This window comes from Sceloporus undulatus, chromosome 4 (assembly GCF_019175285.1).
Source record: "Sceloporus undulatus isolate JIND9_A2432 ecotype Alabama chromosome 4, SceUnd_v1.1, whole genome shotgun sequence".
In the NCBI taxonomy this organism is placed as follows: domain Eukaryota; kingdom Metazoa; phylum Chordata; class Lepidosauria; order Squamata; family Phrynosomatidae; genus Sceloporus; species Sceloporus undulatus.
This window is the reverse complement of record NC_056525.1, coordinates 134888612-134908382: the sequence shown is the minus strand read 5'-3', so window position 1 is coordinate 134908382 and position 19771 is coordinate 134888612. Positions and strand designations below refer to the sequence as shown.

Genomic DNA, 19771 nt, shown 5'->3' with positions numbered 1-19771 from the left:
CTCTCCAGGATTACCACTTGAGCAATAATAATTATTTCATTTTAGAAGTTAGAGATAGAGAAGATGGAAAGAAAAATGCAGAATTAGTATTAAACAAGCTATTGGATCACGAAAGTGAGAGCAGTTTCCATTTAATACTTACAGCATTGGACGGAGGGAAACCTCCCAAAACAGGAACAGCCAAAATATGGATTACTGTAATTGATGTCAATGACAATGTACCAGTTTTTACTCAAGACCTGTACATAGTGACCCTCAGAGAGAAGGCACCAATTGGGTCTTTAGTGGTACAAGTGGAAGCCACGGACAGAGATGCAGGTTCAAATGGCCAGATCAACTATGGTTTCAGAAACATCCCTGAACGTGCCCGGCAAAAATTCAACTTGGATTCACAAACTGGGAAAATAACAATCCGGGAAGCTCTGGACTTTGAGGAAACAGAGAAATATATGATGGCAGTAGAAGGGAGAGATGGGGGTGGATTGGTGGCTCACTCAAAAATTGAAATAAAACTATTAGATGAGAATGACAACAGCCCAGAAATGATTCTTGCCTCCTTATCCAGTCCGATACCTGAAGGTTCTGCATTAGAAACCTTAGTAGCTCTTATCAATGTAAAGGATGGAGATTCTGGAGATAATGGGGAAATTACATGTCATTTAAAAAATGATTTGCCATTCAAAGTTGTGTCAACAGCCAATAACCTCTATAAGCTTCTTACAGATGGCCCTTTAGACAGGGAAAGCACTCCAGAGTACAATATCAAAATCATAGCAACAGACAAAGGCACACCTCCTCTTTCAACAGAGATGACCATCTCCCTGAAGATTTCAGATATCAATGACAACTCCCCTGCCTTTGAGAAATCCTCTTACACTGCCTTTGTACCAGAGAACAATCCTTCGGGCTCCTCTATTTTCTGTATTCAAGCCTCAGATCCAGATCTGGAACACAATGCCCAAATCACTTACTCCCTCCTCAGAAGCAACATTCAGGAGCTGCCTCTCTCATCTTACCTCTCCATTAACTCTGAAACTGGCATCATCTATGCTCAGCGCTCCTTTGACTATGAACAGTGCAGAGAGTTTGAGGTGGAGGTGAGGGCCCAAGATGGAGGCTCCCCACCCCTCAGCAGCACTGCCACTGTGAAGGTCTTCATCCTGGACCAGAATGACAAGAGCCCTCAAATCCTTTACCCTTCTCAGGGAGCGGAGGGCTCAGCCTTGTTTGAGATGGTGCCTCGCTCAGCGGAGGAGGGCTATCTGGTGACCAAGGTGGTGGCGGTGGATGCTGACTCTGGGCACAATGCTTGGCTCTCTTACCATCTGGTCCAGGCCACTGAGCCAGGGCTCTTCACGATTGGGGTCCATAATGGTGAGATCAGGACATCCCGGACATTTTTGGAAAGAGATGCTCTCAAGCAGAAGCTGGTAATCTTAGTGAAGGATAATGGCCAGCCACCACTATCCAGTACTGTGAGTCTTAATCTGGTCTTTGCTGAAAACTTCCAAGAGGCTCTTCCAGAAATTAATAGCCCATCCAGAGACCCAGAGTATCAGTCAGACCTCCAGTTCTACTTGGTCCTTGCCTTAGCTTTGATCTCATTCTTATTCCTCCTGACAGTGATTCTGGCCATTCTGACAAAGCTTCGAAGATCAGGGAGCCCCAAATTCTTACAGTGTTTTGGTCCTGTTCCCCATTCAAACAATGCTGTCTTATTCCCACCAAACTATGAAGAAGGGACTTTGCCTTACTCCTATCAGCTTTGTCTGTCTTCTGAGTCCAGGATACAGGAATTTGCCTTTCCAGCACCCAATGTTCATACTGCAGGGAATATTACCTGTAATCGGAAGTCTGATGTGCTTCTGACAGCGGACCAAGAAAACAGCTTTAAAATGGTTATGGATAATGCTGATGTGGTGAGTTTTTACTGTACATGATGTTGCTGTTATTGTTTTTATTGACAGTAACAATGGTATGAACTGTAGCAATGCAAGCAAATTTAGAGAGCCTACTGCCAATGCCTCCAAAATTTCTCCTCCTCTAATTTTAGCTTTTCAAAAATCACCTCAAAAGGTCATTTCCACTTGTTGTGTCCCTGCAAGAGAAACAAGTATTAAATTTATAGCTGTGTCATGTTGTTTATCTGGTTTCATGCTATAAAGTCTTGTTCCAGTCTTTCTAACTGCAACAATGAAAGAAGGGTGCTATTTGTATTGTAGAAAGTATGTGCATATGTGAATGGAGCATTTACGTTGTAGACAATTTATCCTGAATTAATTAAAAATCAGAAAGAAATTATAAAAGACAAAGAAATCCCTCTAGGTTTTGTAAAATTGTAAGAAGTCTCAATAATCCATAATCACATAGAACATATAAAAGATACAGAAGGCACTACATCAGTTAGTTGCATCACATACAATATATTGTACACATCACATACCATAAATGGATCTAACCGTGACTTGCAGATGTCAACAACCTCTGGAGATGAGGAGTCAAGTGGGCACACTTTTAAAACTAGGTCTATAAAAATATTAGTGGGCAAAGACTAATGTACTCATATATTGGTGTGGGACAGAGTGTATAATGCGTAGGAAGTGAAAAATTATTGCATTGCCACAATGTGCTCTCTGTGCTTAGCACTCCAAAGAGTTCTTTTCCCTCAAACAGTTCTGCTCATTCCCTCCTGTATTCTTGTGAGAGACTGACTTCACAAACACCCATGATATCTCCTTCCTTTCTTCATGCAAAGCTCTTCTCCAAAGGTGGGTGCCTACCAAAGGCAAAGGGTGCACTGGCCATTTTTTCTCATCCACATTCTTGTCCCCCTGGCATATACTCACTCCTACAGCTGGTTTCTTTCTTCCTAATCTGCATTCAATGCCAGTGATTTAAGTAAAGCCTTAGCCAAATGAAAATAAAATAGAGGCTATTCTGGATATATCACCCTGACTAGGCTCCACAGAATCAATTAGAACCACGAAATTTACCTAAACTGGGGCAGTGTTGATGTCTTTTTTCAAGGAATGATCTGTTTGTAGCTGGCCTGTAGTTGCAGAGATTTAGGCCTTTACCACACAAGCCTCAGTCTCACCTCAGTCTTACTGTAATTGCATTAAAGAGAATAGAAACATACCGGTAGATATGTTTGTAGTTTTTATTATTGCATGTCTCTTCAGTAGCCTGAAGGGTGCTTTTTGTGGCATTGACAATCCTGTGCTCTCTCTTCTGCGTTCCCACTAAACTGCCTTCCTGCCATTTTCATTTTCAATTGCAATTCCAGGAATGCAATTTAGTAAAAAGAAACAAAAGGGAAGGGGGAGAAGAGAAAAGGAAAGGAGAGAAAGTGAAAAAACGTGGGGGAAAATATGCTTCTTGGAAATAGTGAAGGGCAGGGGGGAAAGGAGGAAACCGACACCACATGACTGCCCAATATCAGGACTGCAGTGGAAGCAACTTACTGCATCTGTGGAGTAATGGGGTGGTAGCTCAATTGGCCCTTTATGAACAGGTTTTCCAGTCACTGGTAAAGATGTCTTATGTAGTGCTTCAGATGCACAGCAGCAATGGGTTGAAGGTCGTATTGTGCAATACTGTAGATATTACCAAAGTCCCTATTCTCTTGCTGCAGTTGTGGTTTAAAAACGCCATGTAATAAAGTCCTTGGAATTTCATTTTCCTGGCCCCTGTCAAAGGGAGCAGAATGGAGAGTTGGATTCCTAGCTGCATTGCACTGATTTCCATTTTGAGCAAGAACAATTCTTGCTATGCGGTTAACATTTTTCAGTGTTAACAGTTTTTTGGGAATCATTACAGAAGTTTAGCTTTTTGCACTGATAGCGCAACCTGATTAGGAGAACTTTGGAGATGAGATGTGTCTGTTTCATTTCCAAAGTATTTTCATCTTTTGAACGCAAAATGAGTCATTTTTAACTAGGTTTTTGGATTGTGGGGCAATGATCTAATTGATAATGGAAAAGCCTTGGTTAAAATGTTTTAAATGACTGTTAGAACCCCAGTTTCCCCTTTCTGTGGTGGGGTTGCTTGAGGATTCACAAAAGGAATGCTTCTAATACCTGCCTCTTTATTGTTTTGTTGTGAAGCAGATTGTCACCCTGCCTCTGCAAATATCAGCTTGAGATGAGCGGGGGAGGTGTGGTGGGAATGCTCATTTTGAACGTACAGTGCACCCACGCCATACGAAGGCGCGCCATACGCGGCCTTGAGCATACGCGCTAAAGCCGCGGCGCGCGTGCGGGGCAGAAGGGGCAGCGCGTCCCATTCAATTGAATGGGCGTGCACGCCCGTTGCGCCCCACACCGCCGCACCGCCACGCACGAGCCCCATTGTTTCCAATGGGGCTCGAGCATAGGCGGAATTTGCCTTACGTGGAGGGATCCGGAACGGATCCCCCGCGTAAGGCGAGGACGCACTGTATCCCAATTTCCCTTTATCAGTTGGTTGTTTTTCCCTTTTCTCTGTGACTTACTGCTGCTACCGGGGAAGTGTGCCTGCAAATACGTGCTTCACTGCGTTGTTGAAATCAGTTTCAGAATCTCCCTTATTGTGAATCATAGAATCATAGATCCAACTAATGGGCCATATATCAACACCAAAAGTTGTTGCAGCTGAAAACTGTGACATAATGCACTCACGGGTAACTGATAAGTTCACGGGAATATTGAAAATGGCCCCAAAGTTTTAGTCAGCACCCATCAATTTATACAAAGCATAGATATTGCAAACATTCCATTTCTTCCATTAAAAGGATTGTTTTGCAATCTTCTAGTAAAGATTGCCCCATAGAGTTAATTTAGTCTGACAATATGGATCAAACTGTAACAAACAAGATACTATGATCCAAGATACTATGATCCAGGCAAGACAACCTGCAGAAGGTATTGCCCCTTTCTTCCTTAAATGGACAGGATCCATCCAAAAAGGAAGCTCCAAGTAAGATGACTCCAACACAACCCTAGGAGAAATATCTGAATTAGGGCCTTGTTTTCCAGTTATTTGCATGAGTGAGGATATATGACTTATGATATAAACTGAAGTCTAGAAAACTAAATCCTCCTCCTGAAAATGATGGTTGCATCCGTTTGAGTAGAAAATGGGGTTTAAACATCTCTGGAAAACAGTACTGATTTTCTGAAAAAATAATCACTTGCAGTTCAAAGCATACCTTGCAGTTCTCATATCCTCAATGTGGCACTGTTAAACCAACATGGAAAAAAAGAAAGCGTGAGATAGGACAATGGAGATCCATGGATATTTTCTGAAAAGTGGTTACTACATCATTGTTCTTCAGATCAGGAAAACAGAGATTGCAAAGGCAAAGCAAGCTTGCTGGAAATCGAAAGTTGAATGGAAAAACAGATTATTTCACCACCACCACCACCCCCATTTTTCCCTGCATATTTGGATTTGAACTATTTTTTCTTAAAAGGGGGGCTAATTTCTCACAGAGGGGATTTCTGCATTCTTCTGGGAATTTGATTGGAATTTTAAAAGGAAAACTTAATTTGTTATACATCTAGATGAGCATAGGGAAGGAAGGAAATGGCTGGGCATTCACAAGGCAGGTATTGCTGCTCTTACTATGATGGCCCCTCCACATCTGCTGGGATTAGGGGCGAAGGCCCCCCTTGAATGTGGAAAAACTGCAAATAAAAAAAATGCTATTCTTTTTACCTGGGATAACACCTCTCTAAGAATCCCTAGGTCCTCCAGGGCAAAAAGCTATGATAAACATCTGCCAGAAATTGACCATAGAATCATGTTGGAGGGCCTAGAGATGCATAAAGAAGTGTTTTCTCTAGGAACATCTAAGTTTTCCAGCACAACTCTATGGTCAACCTCCAGCAGAGTTATGTTTGAGCATCTAGAGATTCCTAGAGATATCATATTAATCAAATCCAGAAAAAAATCAAATCTGCAAACATCAAAGCCACAAATGTGGAGAGCCAACTCTATTGTCTTTCTCCTGCTGAGCTGCCCCAGAGCAGCTGCAGGAGTCAGGGAATTTCAAATTCCTGCAGTGCTTTGGCCCTGTTCTCCATTCAAAAATGGGTGCCATATTTCCCCCCAATTTTGAAACTGGGACTTTGTCTTATTCTTAGCAGAGTCTCAGAGGAATTGGTTTACTTTTCTGACTCCCACTGTTCAGATTGCAGACAATCTTCTTTGTGGTGACAAATCTGAAATGCCAGTTTTCAGTTGGAGAATGTTGACAAGCTAAGCTACTTGGAAAAGGAATCAGTTTGATTGCGCAGTTCCCTAGTCATTTTTCACAGGTGATATGGAAATATCACATTCATCAAATTCATTTAGTTGATTACAGGTAGGAAAGATATACTAGTATGCAATGTCTGCTGGTGTGTGTAGATAGACCTGTACTTTATATCATTTCTGTTTTTAAAATTTAATTGAAAGTGAATTTTTCATGTTGAGAATATCGATGAGATAGTTTCTTTATTTCCAGTGCTGAACACATAGTCATCTACCAAAAGTGATAAGGCTTTACGCATGTACATGTTGTATAACTGAGGAAAGAAAAGTATACTACTAACTGGCCAAACAGGAGTTTAAGTTGTATTTTATATCTTCTTTATAATTGATGCAGGAGTTGTTGTTTTGTTTCTGAGCTTGGAATATTCAGAGTCATATACTTGTTTGATTATTATTATTATTATTATTATTATTATTATTATTATGCTTTATTTATATAGCGCTGTAGATTTACACAGCGTTGTACATACAAACAACAAAATAGATAAAGTAAGCCTGCCCATGGCATACAATCTAAGAAAGTGTGAAGTAGCCAGTTAGACTTTTCTTCTGGGCCTTAGTGATGATTAAATATTTTACCTTAAATACTAACTGGTAAAGTGTGCACCTGGACTTCACTTTGTTTTTGGAACCGCAAGCCCTCTAGATTACTCAAACTGTCCTTTTTCTAGCAAGAAGAAATGTTAATTGTCTCTCCTGGAAATTGTCAGAAAAGTACTGCACCTTTTCAGTAGGGTGGAAGGAGTCTTTGCATTGTTTAACATGTTTTAAAACCTAATTTTTGAAAACTAGCGGTTGTTCCTGAATAAACATTGTTTAGCCATTCTGTATGTGTTCACATTCAAGTGTTTATAAAAACTAAACACTGTTCAACAGCATTGCTTTTCTGTCTAATACTTCATCCATTGGTAGCTTTATAATGTAAAAAAAAAAAGTTATCTTTCCAGTGATCCATGCATTTGAACAACGGCAGCATTCTATACCATGAGAAATTCATATTTAGAAACACTTCCACTGTAGTAGGATGCATAATCTCTAGCAGTTCATATAACTAACATGGAAAATTCATAGAACTAACATGAAATTAGTTTCTGCTGCTACCAGGGAAGTGTGTTTCATAGAACTAACAGGAAAAATGGGCATTAAAGTGATTAGAGGTGCTCTGTGTGTGTGTGTGTGTGCCTTCAAATCATTTGTTGACCGATGAGAACACCATAAATTTCATCAGGTTTTCTTAAAGAAGGAATACTCAGAGGTAGTTTTGCCAGTCCCTTCCTCTGAAATATACCTTATAGTACCTGGTATTCAATAGCAGTCTCCCATCCAAGTACTAACCAAGCATGACCCTGCTTAGTTTCCAAGATCAGATAAGATCTGGTGCCTTTAGGGTATTTAGGCTTGGAGCTGCTGCTCACTGGGAAAGAGTCAAGAAGGAAGCAGTTCTTCTTTTAAAGGCACTTTCTTTCTTTCTTTCTTTCTTTCTTTCTTTGGTGAGAGTTTCCCTTTGCACCATAAGCAGTGGGAGGTGGGAGGGTTTTGGTACATCCGCTGTCAGAGGAATGATGATTCACTTTTTGGTTCGATGGCTACTCTTCATGCAAGTGTTCCAAGCTGTATGGGAGCTCTCCCCATGTTGGATCTGTCTTGGCCTAGGATCTAGCACCAGGAAGACTTCCATGCAACTTAAGAGGAGCTGCAGGAGGCACAGCCATAACACCAAAAGTAGATTCATCACCTTTGTGGCAGTGGATCCACTGGTCATTCAACCACAGCTTGCCTTTCACCACATGTTTGTTGTTGTTCCATGCCTTCAAAACATTTCCAACTTACTACTGAAAAACTTTTGGGAAATATAGAAGTATATGAAGAAAACAGAACTGTGGTCTAGAAGAATTTATAATAGAGTTGTATTGTGTCCTTTAAGAAAATCACTTCCAAAACAAGCACACATACCAGAATCATTAATGTTTGAGCACCACTTGGAACATTTTAAGCAACATTGAAATGACATACATATAAAAATCATAATGAAAAGTTTCTGTGTCACCTGAGGAATGAATTTACAAATGTGTTAGCAAACAGGTACATATCAGCCAGCTCACTTTTGTTCAGGTATTCACTCATTGAACTCTGTAGTATTCACTCAAAAGAAACATAAGCTTTGCTGTTATGTAATAATCAGCAACACATACCAAATGGACAAAACAAAATTCCAGATACTTGTGTTTTTATTAGAAAAGCAGTAGCATTTCGCAGTTTTTTAAAATACACAAATGTTCAGCATTAAGGCAGAAAGTATGTAAATTAGATGGACAAAGATGTCACCACTGTAAATCTTACATTCATTGATTCCACATAACTGCCCAGGAAAATGCAGGAAGCCATCAATTCCAATTTAAGAATATGCATAACAGAAAGAGAGAAAAAGATTATTACTTATTAACCAGTATAATATTGTGTAGTGAAGGTGCATCACTAATTATTCTACAGAGAACCACCCAGATGCAATCATAAACATATACTATTTTCCAAACCACTTAATACTTGTTCTACCTCAGAATAAGAGTACATGAGATCTTTGCCATCTAGTTTCAAGATAGAGCTTGCAGCTCTCCATGTAAGCCTCACAGTGTCGCTGTTGACCAACACAGATCTCAAAGAGGAATTGCTAAGCTTGGAATGGCTCATATTCACTGCAGATCAGGAAAACAGCAGAAGACAGGGACATGCAAACACATCAGCTTAAGGAAGGGAAACTGCTGCAATGTTAAGAAGGAGAAAACAGTGATACTATTAGTACTTGTTACATATTTCTGAACCATGATGGGAATTTGAAATTCTTCAGCTTATTTGAAGAGACCAAATGAGGATAATACAATTCTTTTCATTACTGAGTGGAATGGAGGACAAGTACAAAGAGAAGAGCAGACCACTACCAAGGCAAGTACTTCTCTTATTCTTCTCTTTGTTCTGCAAAGCTGCCTCTGAGCACATTCAGTATTCAGTCCCTGAAGAAATGGAAAAGGGTTCCCTTGTGGGCAATCTAGCCACAGATCTGAGACTGAAAGCTGGAGAAATAGCCAAGAGAAATCTGCACATCCTTTCTCTAGGCAGAAAGCAGTATTTTACTATCAATTCAGAAAATGGAAAATTGTTTGTGAATGAAAAGGCTGATAGAGAAGAAATATGTGTGGAAAGTATATCCTGCCCCATCAGTTTTGAAGTGATGGCTGAAAATCCTATGAATATTTTTCACATAACTGTAGAGATCCAGGATATTAATGACAATGCACCACATTTTGTGGGGGGTGATATGAAGCTAGAGGTAAGTGAGTCAACTTTACCAGGAACTATATTTGTCTTAGAGCAAGCAGAAGATCTTGACATTGGGGTGAATGCTCTCCAGGATTACCACTTGAGCAATAATAATTATTTCATTTTAGAAGTTAGAGATAGAGAAGATGGAAAGAAAAATGCAGAATTAGTATTAAACAAGCTATTGGATCACGAAAGTGAGAGCAGTTTCCATTTAATACTTACAGCATTGGACGGAGGGAAACCTCCCAAAACAGGAACAGCCAAAATATGGATTACTGTAATTGATGTCAATGACAATGTACCAGTTTTTACTCAAGACCTGTACATAGTGACCCTCAGAGAGAAGGCACCAATTGGGTCTTTAGTGGTACAAGTGGAAGCCACGGACAGAGATGCAGGTTCAAATGGCCAGATCAACTATGGTTTCAGAAACATCCCTGAACGTGCCCGGCAAAAATTCAACTTGGATTCACAAACTGGGAAAATAACAATCCGGGAAGCTCTGGACTTTGAGGAAACAGAGAAATATATGATGGCAGTAGAAGGGAGAGATGGGGGTGGATTGGTGGCTCACTCAAAAATTGAAATAAAACTATTAGATGAGAATGACAACAGCCCAGAAATGATTCTTGCCTCCTTATCCAGTCCGATACCTGAAGGTTCTGCATTAGAAACCTTAGTAGCTCTTATCAATGTAAAGGATGGAGATTCTGGAGATAATGGGGAAATTACATGTCATTTAAAAAATGATTTGCCATTCAAAGTTGTGTCAACAGCCAATAACCTCTATAAGCTTCTTACAGATGGCCCTTTAGACAGGGAAAGCACTCCAGAGTACAATATCAAAATCATAGCAACAGACAAAGGCACACCTCCTCTTTCAACAGAGATGACCATCTCCCTGAAGATTTCAGATATCAATGACAACTCCCCTGCCTTTGAGAAATCCTCTTACACTGCCTTTGTACCAGAGAACAATCCTTCGGGCTCCTCTATTTTCTGTATTCAAGCCTCAGATCCAGATCTGGAACACAATGCCCAAATCACTTACTCCCTCCTCAGAAGCAACATTCAGGAGCTGCCTCTCTCATCTTACCTCTCCATTAACTCTGAAACTGGCATCATCTATGCTCAGCGCTCCTTTGACTATGAACAGTGCAGAGAGTTTGAGGTGGAGGTGAGGGCCCAAGATGGAGGCTCCCCACCCCTCAGCAGCACTGCCACTGTGAAGGTCTTCATCCTGGACCAGAATGACAAGAGCCCTCAAATCCTTTACCCTTCTCAGGGAGCGGAGGGCTCAGCCTTGTTTGAGATGGTGCCTCGCTCAGCGGAGGAGGGCTATCTGGTGACCAAGGTGGTGGCGGTGGATGCTGACTCTGGGCACAATGCTTGGCTCTCTTACCATCTGGTCCAGGCCACTGAGCCAGGGCTCTTCACGATTGGGGTCCATAATGGTGAGATCAGGACATCCCGGACATTTTTGGAAAGAGATGCTCTCAAGCAGAAGCTGGTAATCTTAGTGAAGGATAATGGCCAGCCACCACTATCCAGTACTGTGAGTCTTAATCTGGTCTTTGCTGAAAACTTCCAAGAGGCTCTTCCAGAAATTAATAGCCCATCCAGAGACCCAGAGTATCAGTCAGACCTCCAGTTCTACTTGGTCCTTGCCTTAGCTTTGATCTCATTCTTATTCCTCCTGACAGTGATTCTGGCCATTCTGACAAAGCTTCGAAGATCAGGGAGCCCCAAATTCTTACAGTGTTTTGGTCCTGTTCCCCATTCAAACAATGCTGTCCTATTCCCACCAAACTATGAAGAAGGGACTTTGCCTTACTCCTATCAGCTCTGTTTATCCTCTGAGTCCAGGATACAGGAATTTAGCTTTCCAGCGTCCAGTGTTCAAACTGCAGGGAATATTGCCTGTAATCTTAATTCTGATGTGCTTTTGACAGCTGATCAAGGAAACATTCTAAATTCAGAAATGGATAAAGCTGATAGGGTGAGTTTTTGCTTATTGCTACCTATTCCACAGTCTGTATGTCTTTCCATTAAGACTAAATATTTGAAATTTATTTTACCTTCTATTAGTAATTCTGCAATCAAATACATAAATAACTTATTAAAGCAATATTTAGGTATGGGTTAAATTGTTTATTGGGTTACAAAGCTCTCTGGGTGAGACTGAAAGAACAGCACCATCAAAGACAAGGAGACTTAGGCCCAAAACAGACGGGCCAAATAGAGCGGCTCCCAACCACTTTGGAGGCATGATGTTTAGGTGACGCATGCCACCGAAGCAGTTGGATGCTGCTCTGGGGCCAGCTAAGGCAGCCCAATGCTTCCAGCAGAAGGAGTGGATTTAATCTTCTTATGCCAGAGACCTCTTAGGGACCACAGGGGCAGTCCGCTTCAGGAGCCGTCTGCCCAGTCATCACAGTCCTGGAACAATCAGGGACGGAGTGGCCCTTGGATGTTCCTTTTGCCCCCTCTCCTTTGCTCCTTTGTTTTTAGTTCATGCTTATGAATATTTGTAGAAACATACTCCCCTGTATTTATATAGCTATTGTCCAAATCTTGTGAGAGTTTTTGAAGGCATTTGAATCATGCAACAGGTAGAGCAATAAACTGTTCTGTGCATTCTGTACAGCAAGAAAGTTTGGTTTTGCCTTGTAATTTGGACTTGTAACTTGACTTGTAATTTATAATTCCAGAAGTAGAGCAGTTTGTGTTCCACTTCGTGCCATGATTTCTCAAGAGGTATCAATCTTGATTCCTTTTAAAATATTTGTTAGGAATAGCTTATGGTGATGAAAAGCCCTCATAATAACCACCATCATTGATATTTGATAGCAGTGGTAGCCAATAATTTACCACTGGTAGGGTGTCTAAACCCAAACTATATATGAATAAATGCCTTTTTCAAGAATATCCTACAGTTCTTACTGATAGTTTTCTTTGTAAAGCATTTTCCCTTTAAGAAAATGTGTTTAGATATGCTTTTGGATGGAAAAATATCAATTAGATACCTTCCTAAATGTGATTTCTAAGAACTGTAAGTTTCAGCGATGTGTGCATTGCTATAGTAATCTTTTGTACACTTCTACAGCTATGGCAAAAACAGAAAGAAGTTTCAGTACTCTGTCATTGAAATGGAAAGATTTGTGCTATAGGAAAAGAATGATCAAGCCACTTAGTTATTTTGTTTATCAAGAAAGAACTATTAAATCTGAGACCATTTGTGAGTTTACAGTGAACATAGCAAAAAAGTAAATGTTTAAACGGAAACGAATCTGTTTGCAAAATGTTTGCATCTACACTGATAGATTAGATTCTGTTTTTTAAGCAACATTTCAATATAATTTTTAATGAAAACCTGTAAAACCTTTATTAAGACCTATGAAAAAGCTAAAATACAGTCATCAAGTTAGGTAGACCTTTTTTCATACTGGATGTGGCTGAACATAAATATCAAAATGAAGAAGGTAGGGTTTTTGTGAATAGTGGGGAAAACCCCCACTGTGGGCCATGGTATGATTTCAGAAATGGGAAAAAAGTAATTTCACAAACATACAGATCATATGTTAGTCATTAATGTATCCATACTGTGTTAGCATAGGACTTCCGCAACACTATTTTTCCCAATATAAAAACTTAGAGATTACATTTCCAAGTCTTTTTAGTCTACAAATTTAAGCATAGGATTAATTTATATAAATCAAATCAAATATAAAGTTAAAGCAGAGTTGCCATACACGGGAGGAGAGGGGAATGATGGGGAAGGGTGGGGGACAGAGGAAGCACCCAAAGCTGCTACCATGTTTTCTGACAACAATTATCACCAACTCCTCCATTTAAGATGGACAATGTGGCATGGGCCACTGCCATAAAACCAGAGGCTTTTTCTGTATGTTGCTCCTGCATGGCTAGCAAGAGATACAATTGTAGGATAAATCAGAACCACAGATTTATTAATAACTGTTCTGAAATTTAAAGCTTCAGATACAGCTCCTCAAAATGTACATTCCTCCAGCATTTAGGTAAAAACTACATAAATTACACACAAAAAATGTAACCTTAAAATTTGTATTCTTTAATTCCATATATCTTCCTAGGAAGGCTCAGGGAGCCCCTTTAAAAATGTATGGAGCATAAGAAAGAAATGTTATTGGTTGTCTTCTAGTTTGATTTTGTGACTGAAGTTGAGTTTTTACTTATTCTACTGAAAAGTGTATACACAGAATTATAAAAATATAATAATTCCCAAACATCACAATATTTAAGCTTGCTAGATCTCAGAACATCTGTATGCAGATATAAAAAGGAAGAAATCTTTTCTATATGAAGATACAGCTTGCAACTTTCCATCTTAGCTTCACAGTGTCGCTGTTGGCCAACACAGATCTCAGGGAGGAATTGCCAGGCTTGGAATGGCTCATATTCACTGCAGATCAGGGAAACAGCAGAAGACAGGGACGTGCAAACACATCAGCTTAAGGAAGGGAAACTGCTGCAATGTTAAGAAGGAGAAAACAGTGATACTATTAGTACTTCCTTGTTAAATATTTCTGAACCATGATGGGAATTTGAAATTCTTCAGCTTATTTGAAGAGACCAAATGAGGATAATACAATTCTTTTCATTACTGAGTGGAATGGAGGACAAGTACAAAGAGAAGAGCAGACCACTACCAAGGCAAGTACTTCTCTTATTCTTCTCTTTGTTCTGCAAAGCTGCCTCTGAGCACATTCAGTATTCAATCCCTGAAGAAATGGAAAAGGGTTCCCTTGTGGGTAATCTAGCCACAGATCTGAGACTGAAAGCTGGAGAAATAGCCAAGAGAAATCTGCACATCCTTTCTTTAGGCAGAAAGCAGTATTTCACTATCAATGCAGAAAATGGAAAACTGTTTGTGAATGAAAAGATTGATAGAGAAGAAATATGTGTGGAAAGTATATCCTGCCCCATCAGTTTTGAAGTGATGGCTGAAAATCCTATGAATATTTTTCATATAACTGTAGAGATACTGGATATTAATGACAATGCACCACATTTTCTGAATGGTGATATCAAGTTAGGGATCAGTGAATCCACTTTACCAGGAACCACTTTTATATTGGAGCAAGCTGAGGATCCTGATAATGGGATCAATGCACTACAGAATTACAGTCTCAATACAAATCAATACTTTGTTCTGGATGTGAGAGAGAATGAGTCTGGGAAAAAATACCCAAAATTAGTATTGAACAAACAATTGGATCATGAAAGTGAGAGCAGTTTCCATTTAATACTTACAGCTCTGGATGGAGGGAAGCCTCCCAAAACAGGGACAGCCAAAATATGGATTACTGTCATTGATGCAAATGACAACCCACCACTTTTCAGTCAAGAACTGTACATGGTGAACCTGAGGGAGAACACACCAATTGGGTCTTTAGTGGTACAGGTGAAAGCCACAGACAGAGATGCAGGTTCAAATGGTCAGATCAGCTATGGTTTTAGAAACATCCCTGAACGTGCTCGCCAGAAATTCAACTTGGACACAGAAAATGGGAAAATTACAGTTAAGGAAACTCTGGACTTTGAGGAAACAGAGAAATATGTCATGACGGTAGAAGCAAGAGATGGAGGTGAATTGGCAGCTCAATGTAATGTTGCAATAAAACTATTAGATGAGAATGACAATGGTCCAGAAGTGATTCTCGCCTCCATAACCAGTCCAATATCCGAAGATTCAGCAGTAGGTACTCTGGTAGCCCTTATCAACATCATTGATAGAGATTCTGGGGATAATGGGGAAATCACATGCCATTTGGAAAACAATTTGCCATTCAAAGTTGTGTCAACATCCAATAACCTCTATAAGCTTCTTACAGATGGCCCTTTAGACAGGGAAAGGACTCCAGAGTACAATATCACAATTATAGCAACAGACAAAGGTACACCTCCTCTTTCAACAGAGAAGATCATCTCCTTGAAGATTTCAGATATCAATGACAACATTCCTACCTTTGAGAAAGCCTCTTACACTGCCTTTGTACCAGAGAACAATCCTTCAGGAACTTCCATTTTCCATGTACAAGCCTCAGATCCAGATCTGGCACGCAATGCCCGAATCACTTACTCCCTCCTCAGAAGCAACATTCAGGAGCTGCCTCTCTCATCTTACCTCTCCATTAACTCTGAAACTGGCATCATCTATGCTCAGCGCTCTTTCGACTATGAACAGTGCAGGGAGTTTCAGGTGGAGGTGAGAGCCCAAGATGGAGGCTCCCCACCCCTCAGCAGCACTGCCACTGTGAAGGTCTTTATCCTGGACCAGAATGACAAGAGCCCTCAAATCCTTTACCCTTCTCAGGGAGCAGAGGGCTCAGCCTTGTTTGAGATGGTGCCACGCTCAGCGGAGGAGGGCTATCTGGTGACCAAGGTGGTGGCGGTGGATGCTGACTCTGGCCACAATGCTTGGCTCTCTTACCATCTGATCCAGGCCACTGAGCCAGGACTCTTCTCAATTGGGGTCCATAATGGTGAGATCAGGACATCCCGGACATTTTTGGAAAGAGATGCTCTCAAGCAGAAGCTGGTAATCTTAGTGAAGGATAATGGCCAGCCACCACTATCCAGTACTGTGAGTCTTAACCTGGTCTTCGCTGAAAACTTCCAAGAGGCTCTTCCAGAAATTAACAACCAATCCAAGGACCCAGAATATCAGTCAGACCTCCAGTTCTATTTGGTTCTTGTCTTGGCTTTGATCTCATTCCTCTTTCTTCTTACGGTCATTCTGGCCATTCTTATGAAGCTTCGGAGATCTGGGAGTCCCAAATTCTTGCAGTGTTTTGGTCCTGTTCCCCATTCAAACAATGCTGTCCTATTCCCTCCAAACTATGAAGAAGGAACTTTGCCTTATTCATATCAGCTTTGTTTGTCTTCTGAGTCCAGGATACAGGAATTTGCCTTTCCAGCACCTAATGTTCAAACTGCAGAGAATATTGCCTGTAATCGGAAATCTGATGTTCTTTTGACAGCTGATCAAGGAAATACCTTAAACATAGTTAAGGATAAAGCTTATGGGGTGAGTTTTTATGACAGTAATATCTTGTTGTTGTTTTTATTATTTTTGTTCACAGTTAACAGTGGTATGAATGAACTGTGCTGTTAAAAATAACTTTAAACTGCACCACACTTCCAGACCTCCAAAGGTCCCCTTCCCTAAATTTCACCTTTTCAAAAACCACCTCAAAAGGGTCATTCCCACTTGTTGCATCCCTCTGAGGGAAACATGTTAGTAAATTTTTACACACACCCCCTCCCCAAAAAGGAGAGCTCCAACAGAAATGGTACTGATTTCTTGTAATTCGAAGATTATATTTGTGGCTGGGTCCTATTGTTTCTCTATTTTTGAGTTGTAAAGTCATGTTCCATAGAGCTGGTTCTTCTAAGAACAAAATTATAGGAATGGTGCCATGTGTTGTGCAGGAAATATATGGCTCTGTGACTAGAGGGCTTAAGTTGTACAGAATTAATTACAAAAAACAAAACAATTACAAAACACAAACCATCATGTATAGATTCCTGTAAAACAGTAAGAAGTATCAATCACTAGTAATCCCACAATGCATGTGGCAGCCACGATCTGAGAAAGGTAAGACAGGCATTATACCTGTATTGCATACAATAAATGTATCAAACAATGACTGGCAGATGTCAACAACCTCTGGAGATAAGAAGTCAAGTGGGAACATTGTTAGAATTAGGTTCATAAAATATAGGTGAGCAAAGACTAATGTACTCATATATTGGGGTGGAGGGGGGTATATATAATGCATGGGAAGTGAAAATTTATGAAATCAAGTAAAAGCCTTAAACTTGTAAAACATTTGCTTTCAGGAAGGATATTGCATTGCTGTGATGTGTTCTCTGTGCTTAGAGCTCCCTTCCCTCAAACTGTTCTGCTCATTCTCTCCTATAATCTTTTTGTGAGGGATTGACTTCGCAAACACCCACCACATCTCCTTTCTTCCTTCTTGCAAAGCCCTCCTCCATTGGTGGCTGCCTGCCAAAAGCAAAGGGGGCGTTGACACTCTCTCATCCACTGCCTTGTACCGCTGGCATTTACTGGCTTTAGAAGCTGTGATTTCTTCTTAATCTGCATTCAGTGCCACAGATTTAAATAAAGTCTTATACAACTGAAAATAAAATAAACCATGATATAAATAAAGCCTTAAATGTAAATGCAAAGGTTTCTCCTTGCCATGAATGTCTAGCTGTGTTCAAGGCCCCTATTACATGAGCTTCAGCTTCTGACTTCTAAAAATGGCCACGGAAGCAGTTTTCAGGAACCGGGCTGCATCGGGACAGACCTGGACAGCGATTCGGCAGTGATTTCTGTGTGATATGACCTGGCTGCCACCCAAATTAGCACTGAATTTGGGGAAAGATAAGCTAGGGTTTTTAACCGTGTGTGATAGGGTCCTAACTGTAGGGGACTGTGCTCATCTCTGTTACTAAGCTGAAAATCCAGTATTGTCCAGAGACAACTCTGGTGGTCATGTGGCCAGCATGACTGCACTGAACACTGTTACCTTCCCACCAAAGTGGTATCTATTTAGCTACTTGCATTTGCATGCTTTTAACTGCTAGGTTGGCAGAAGCTCGGACTAGTAACTGGAGCTCACTCCATCACACAGCACTAGGGCCTTGAACTGCCAACCTTCCAACCTATTCAACTGAAAATAAAATAATATTTTGGTCTAACTATATATCAGCCTGACTGCCCTCCACAGAACTAATCAGAGCCATAAAATTTATGTAAATTGGGGCAATGTTGATGGACATCCTAAACAACTGTCTTTCTGCAAGGGATCATCTATGTATAGCTGACCTACGCATGCAGAGATTGCAGAGTCTTACTTTCTCAGCTGTTTTCAAAGGGACCAGAATGGAGGACCAGATTCCTAGCAGCATTGCATTGATTTCCTTTTTGAACAACAGCAGCTCTTGCTATTGGCTTGCCCTGTTTCCGTGTTAACCATTTTCTTTTAATTATTATATACGTTTAACTTTTTGAACTGGTAGCACAGCCTGAGTGGGAGACGTATTGGGGATGAGATGTGTCTGTTTCATTTTCAAATTATTTTCATCTCTTGAGCTCAAAATAAGTCCTTCTTAAAATCTGTGTTTTGGGGGCAGTGGTTTGATCAATAGTAGGAAAGCCTTGGTTAAAATGTTTTCAATTCCCTCTCACAACAACAGTTGTGGGTTGCTTGAGGATTTGCAAAAGGGATGCTTCTAATACCTGCCTCTGCATTGTATTGCTCTACATTAGAATGTCTACCTGGCAAATGTCGGCTTGAATTGGGCTGTAGAGTTGTAGTGGGAATGCTCACTTTGAATGTATCCCAATTTCCCCTTTATCAATTGGTTGCTCTTTCCCTCTCCTCTATGACTTACTGCTGCTACCAGGGAAATAGGTGGGCAAATATGTGTTTCACTTTGTTGTTGGAACTAATCTCATAAACTCTCTTGTTGTGATCTATTTGATGGGCAATGTATCAACACTAAAAATTGTTGCACCTGAAAACTGTGACATAATACACTCATGGGTAACTGATAAGTTCACTGGACTATTGAAAATGGCCCAAAGGTTTTAGTCAGGACCCATCAATTGATCCAACATATAGATTTCACAACCAATCCATTTCTTCCATTAAAAGGATTGTTTTACAATCTTCAAATAAGGATTGTCCCATAGAAGTAGTTTAGCTTGACAAAATGGATCAGACTGTATCAAACAAGATGCTATGATCCAAGATGTCCGAGCAGGAGCACCTCCAGGGAATATCATCACTTTCTTCCTTAAATGAAAAGAATGGCAGTCCTTACAAAAAGGAGTTCCAAATAAGAAGGCTCCAACATTACTCAAGGAGGAATATTTGAATTAGGCTGTGTTTTCTTATCACTTGTATGAGTGAGGAAATATGCCTTATGATACAATTTGGATGAAACTGTAACAAACAAGATCCTATGTTCCAAGACGACCTGGCAGGAGAACCTCCAGGGGGTATCACTTCTTTCTTCCTTAAATGGACAGAACATTACCCTCCAAACTGAAACAGAGTAGTAGCCTTCACCTCAAAATAGGAGTAACTTCCTGACCGCAAGG

At 40.4% G+C, this 19771-nt stretch overlaps 3 protein-coding genes across 18 annotated transcripts in view; all 3 read left to right on the top strand.

Moving 5' to 3' along the window:
• LOC121928039 (protocadherin gamma-B5-like) overlaps positions 1-1940 on the top strand; it is a 7606-nt gene extending 5666 nt beyond the window's left edge. Inside the window, exon 3 of the mRNA XM_042462225.1 lies at positions 9-1940. Coding sequence (XP_042318159.1) covers positions 9-1940 — 1932 coding nt within the window. The remainder of the gene's footprint in view (positions 1-8) is intronic.
• The window catches only part of LOC121928513 (protocadherin gamma-C5-like), a 368742-nt gene that overhangs the window by 134510 nt on the left and 214461 nt on the right, over positions 1-19771 (top strand). Inside the window, exon 1 of one of the 16 annotated variants that reach the window (XM_042463343.1) lies at positions 9148-9619. The exons of 14 other annotated variants lie outside the window; for them this stretch is intronic. In XM_042463343.1, coding sequence (XP_042319277.1) covers positions 9158-9619 — 462 coding nt within the window. In that variant the 5' untranslated portion in view covers positions 9148-9157. Of the gene's footprint in view, positions 1-9147; positions 9620-14087; positions 16682-19771 lie in introns of those variants that run through there. One more of the 16 variants, XM_042463319.1, reaches the window with a different exon arrangement.
• Positions 9734-14106, top strand: LOC121928038 (protocadherin gamma-B5-like; the record flags this gene model as incomplete). The annotated part of the gene is made up of 2 exons (XM_042462224.1): positions 9734-11611; positions 13957-14106. Coding segments are annotated over 2 exons (2028 nt in total), but the record flags the coding sequence as incomplete, so codon positions are not given.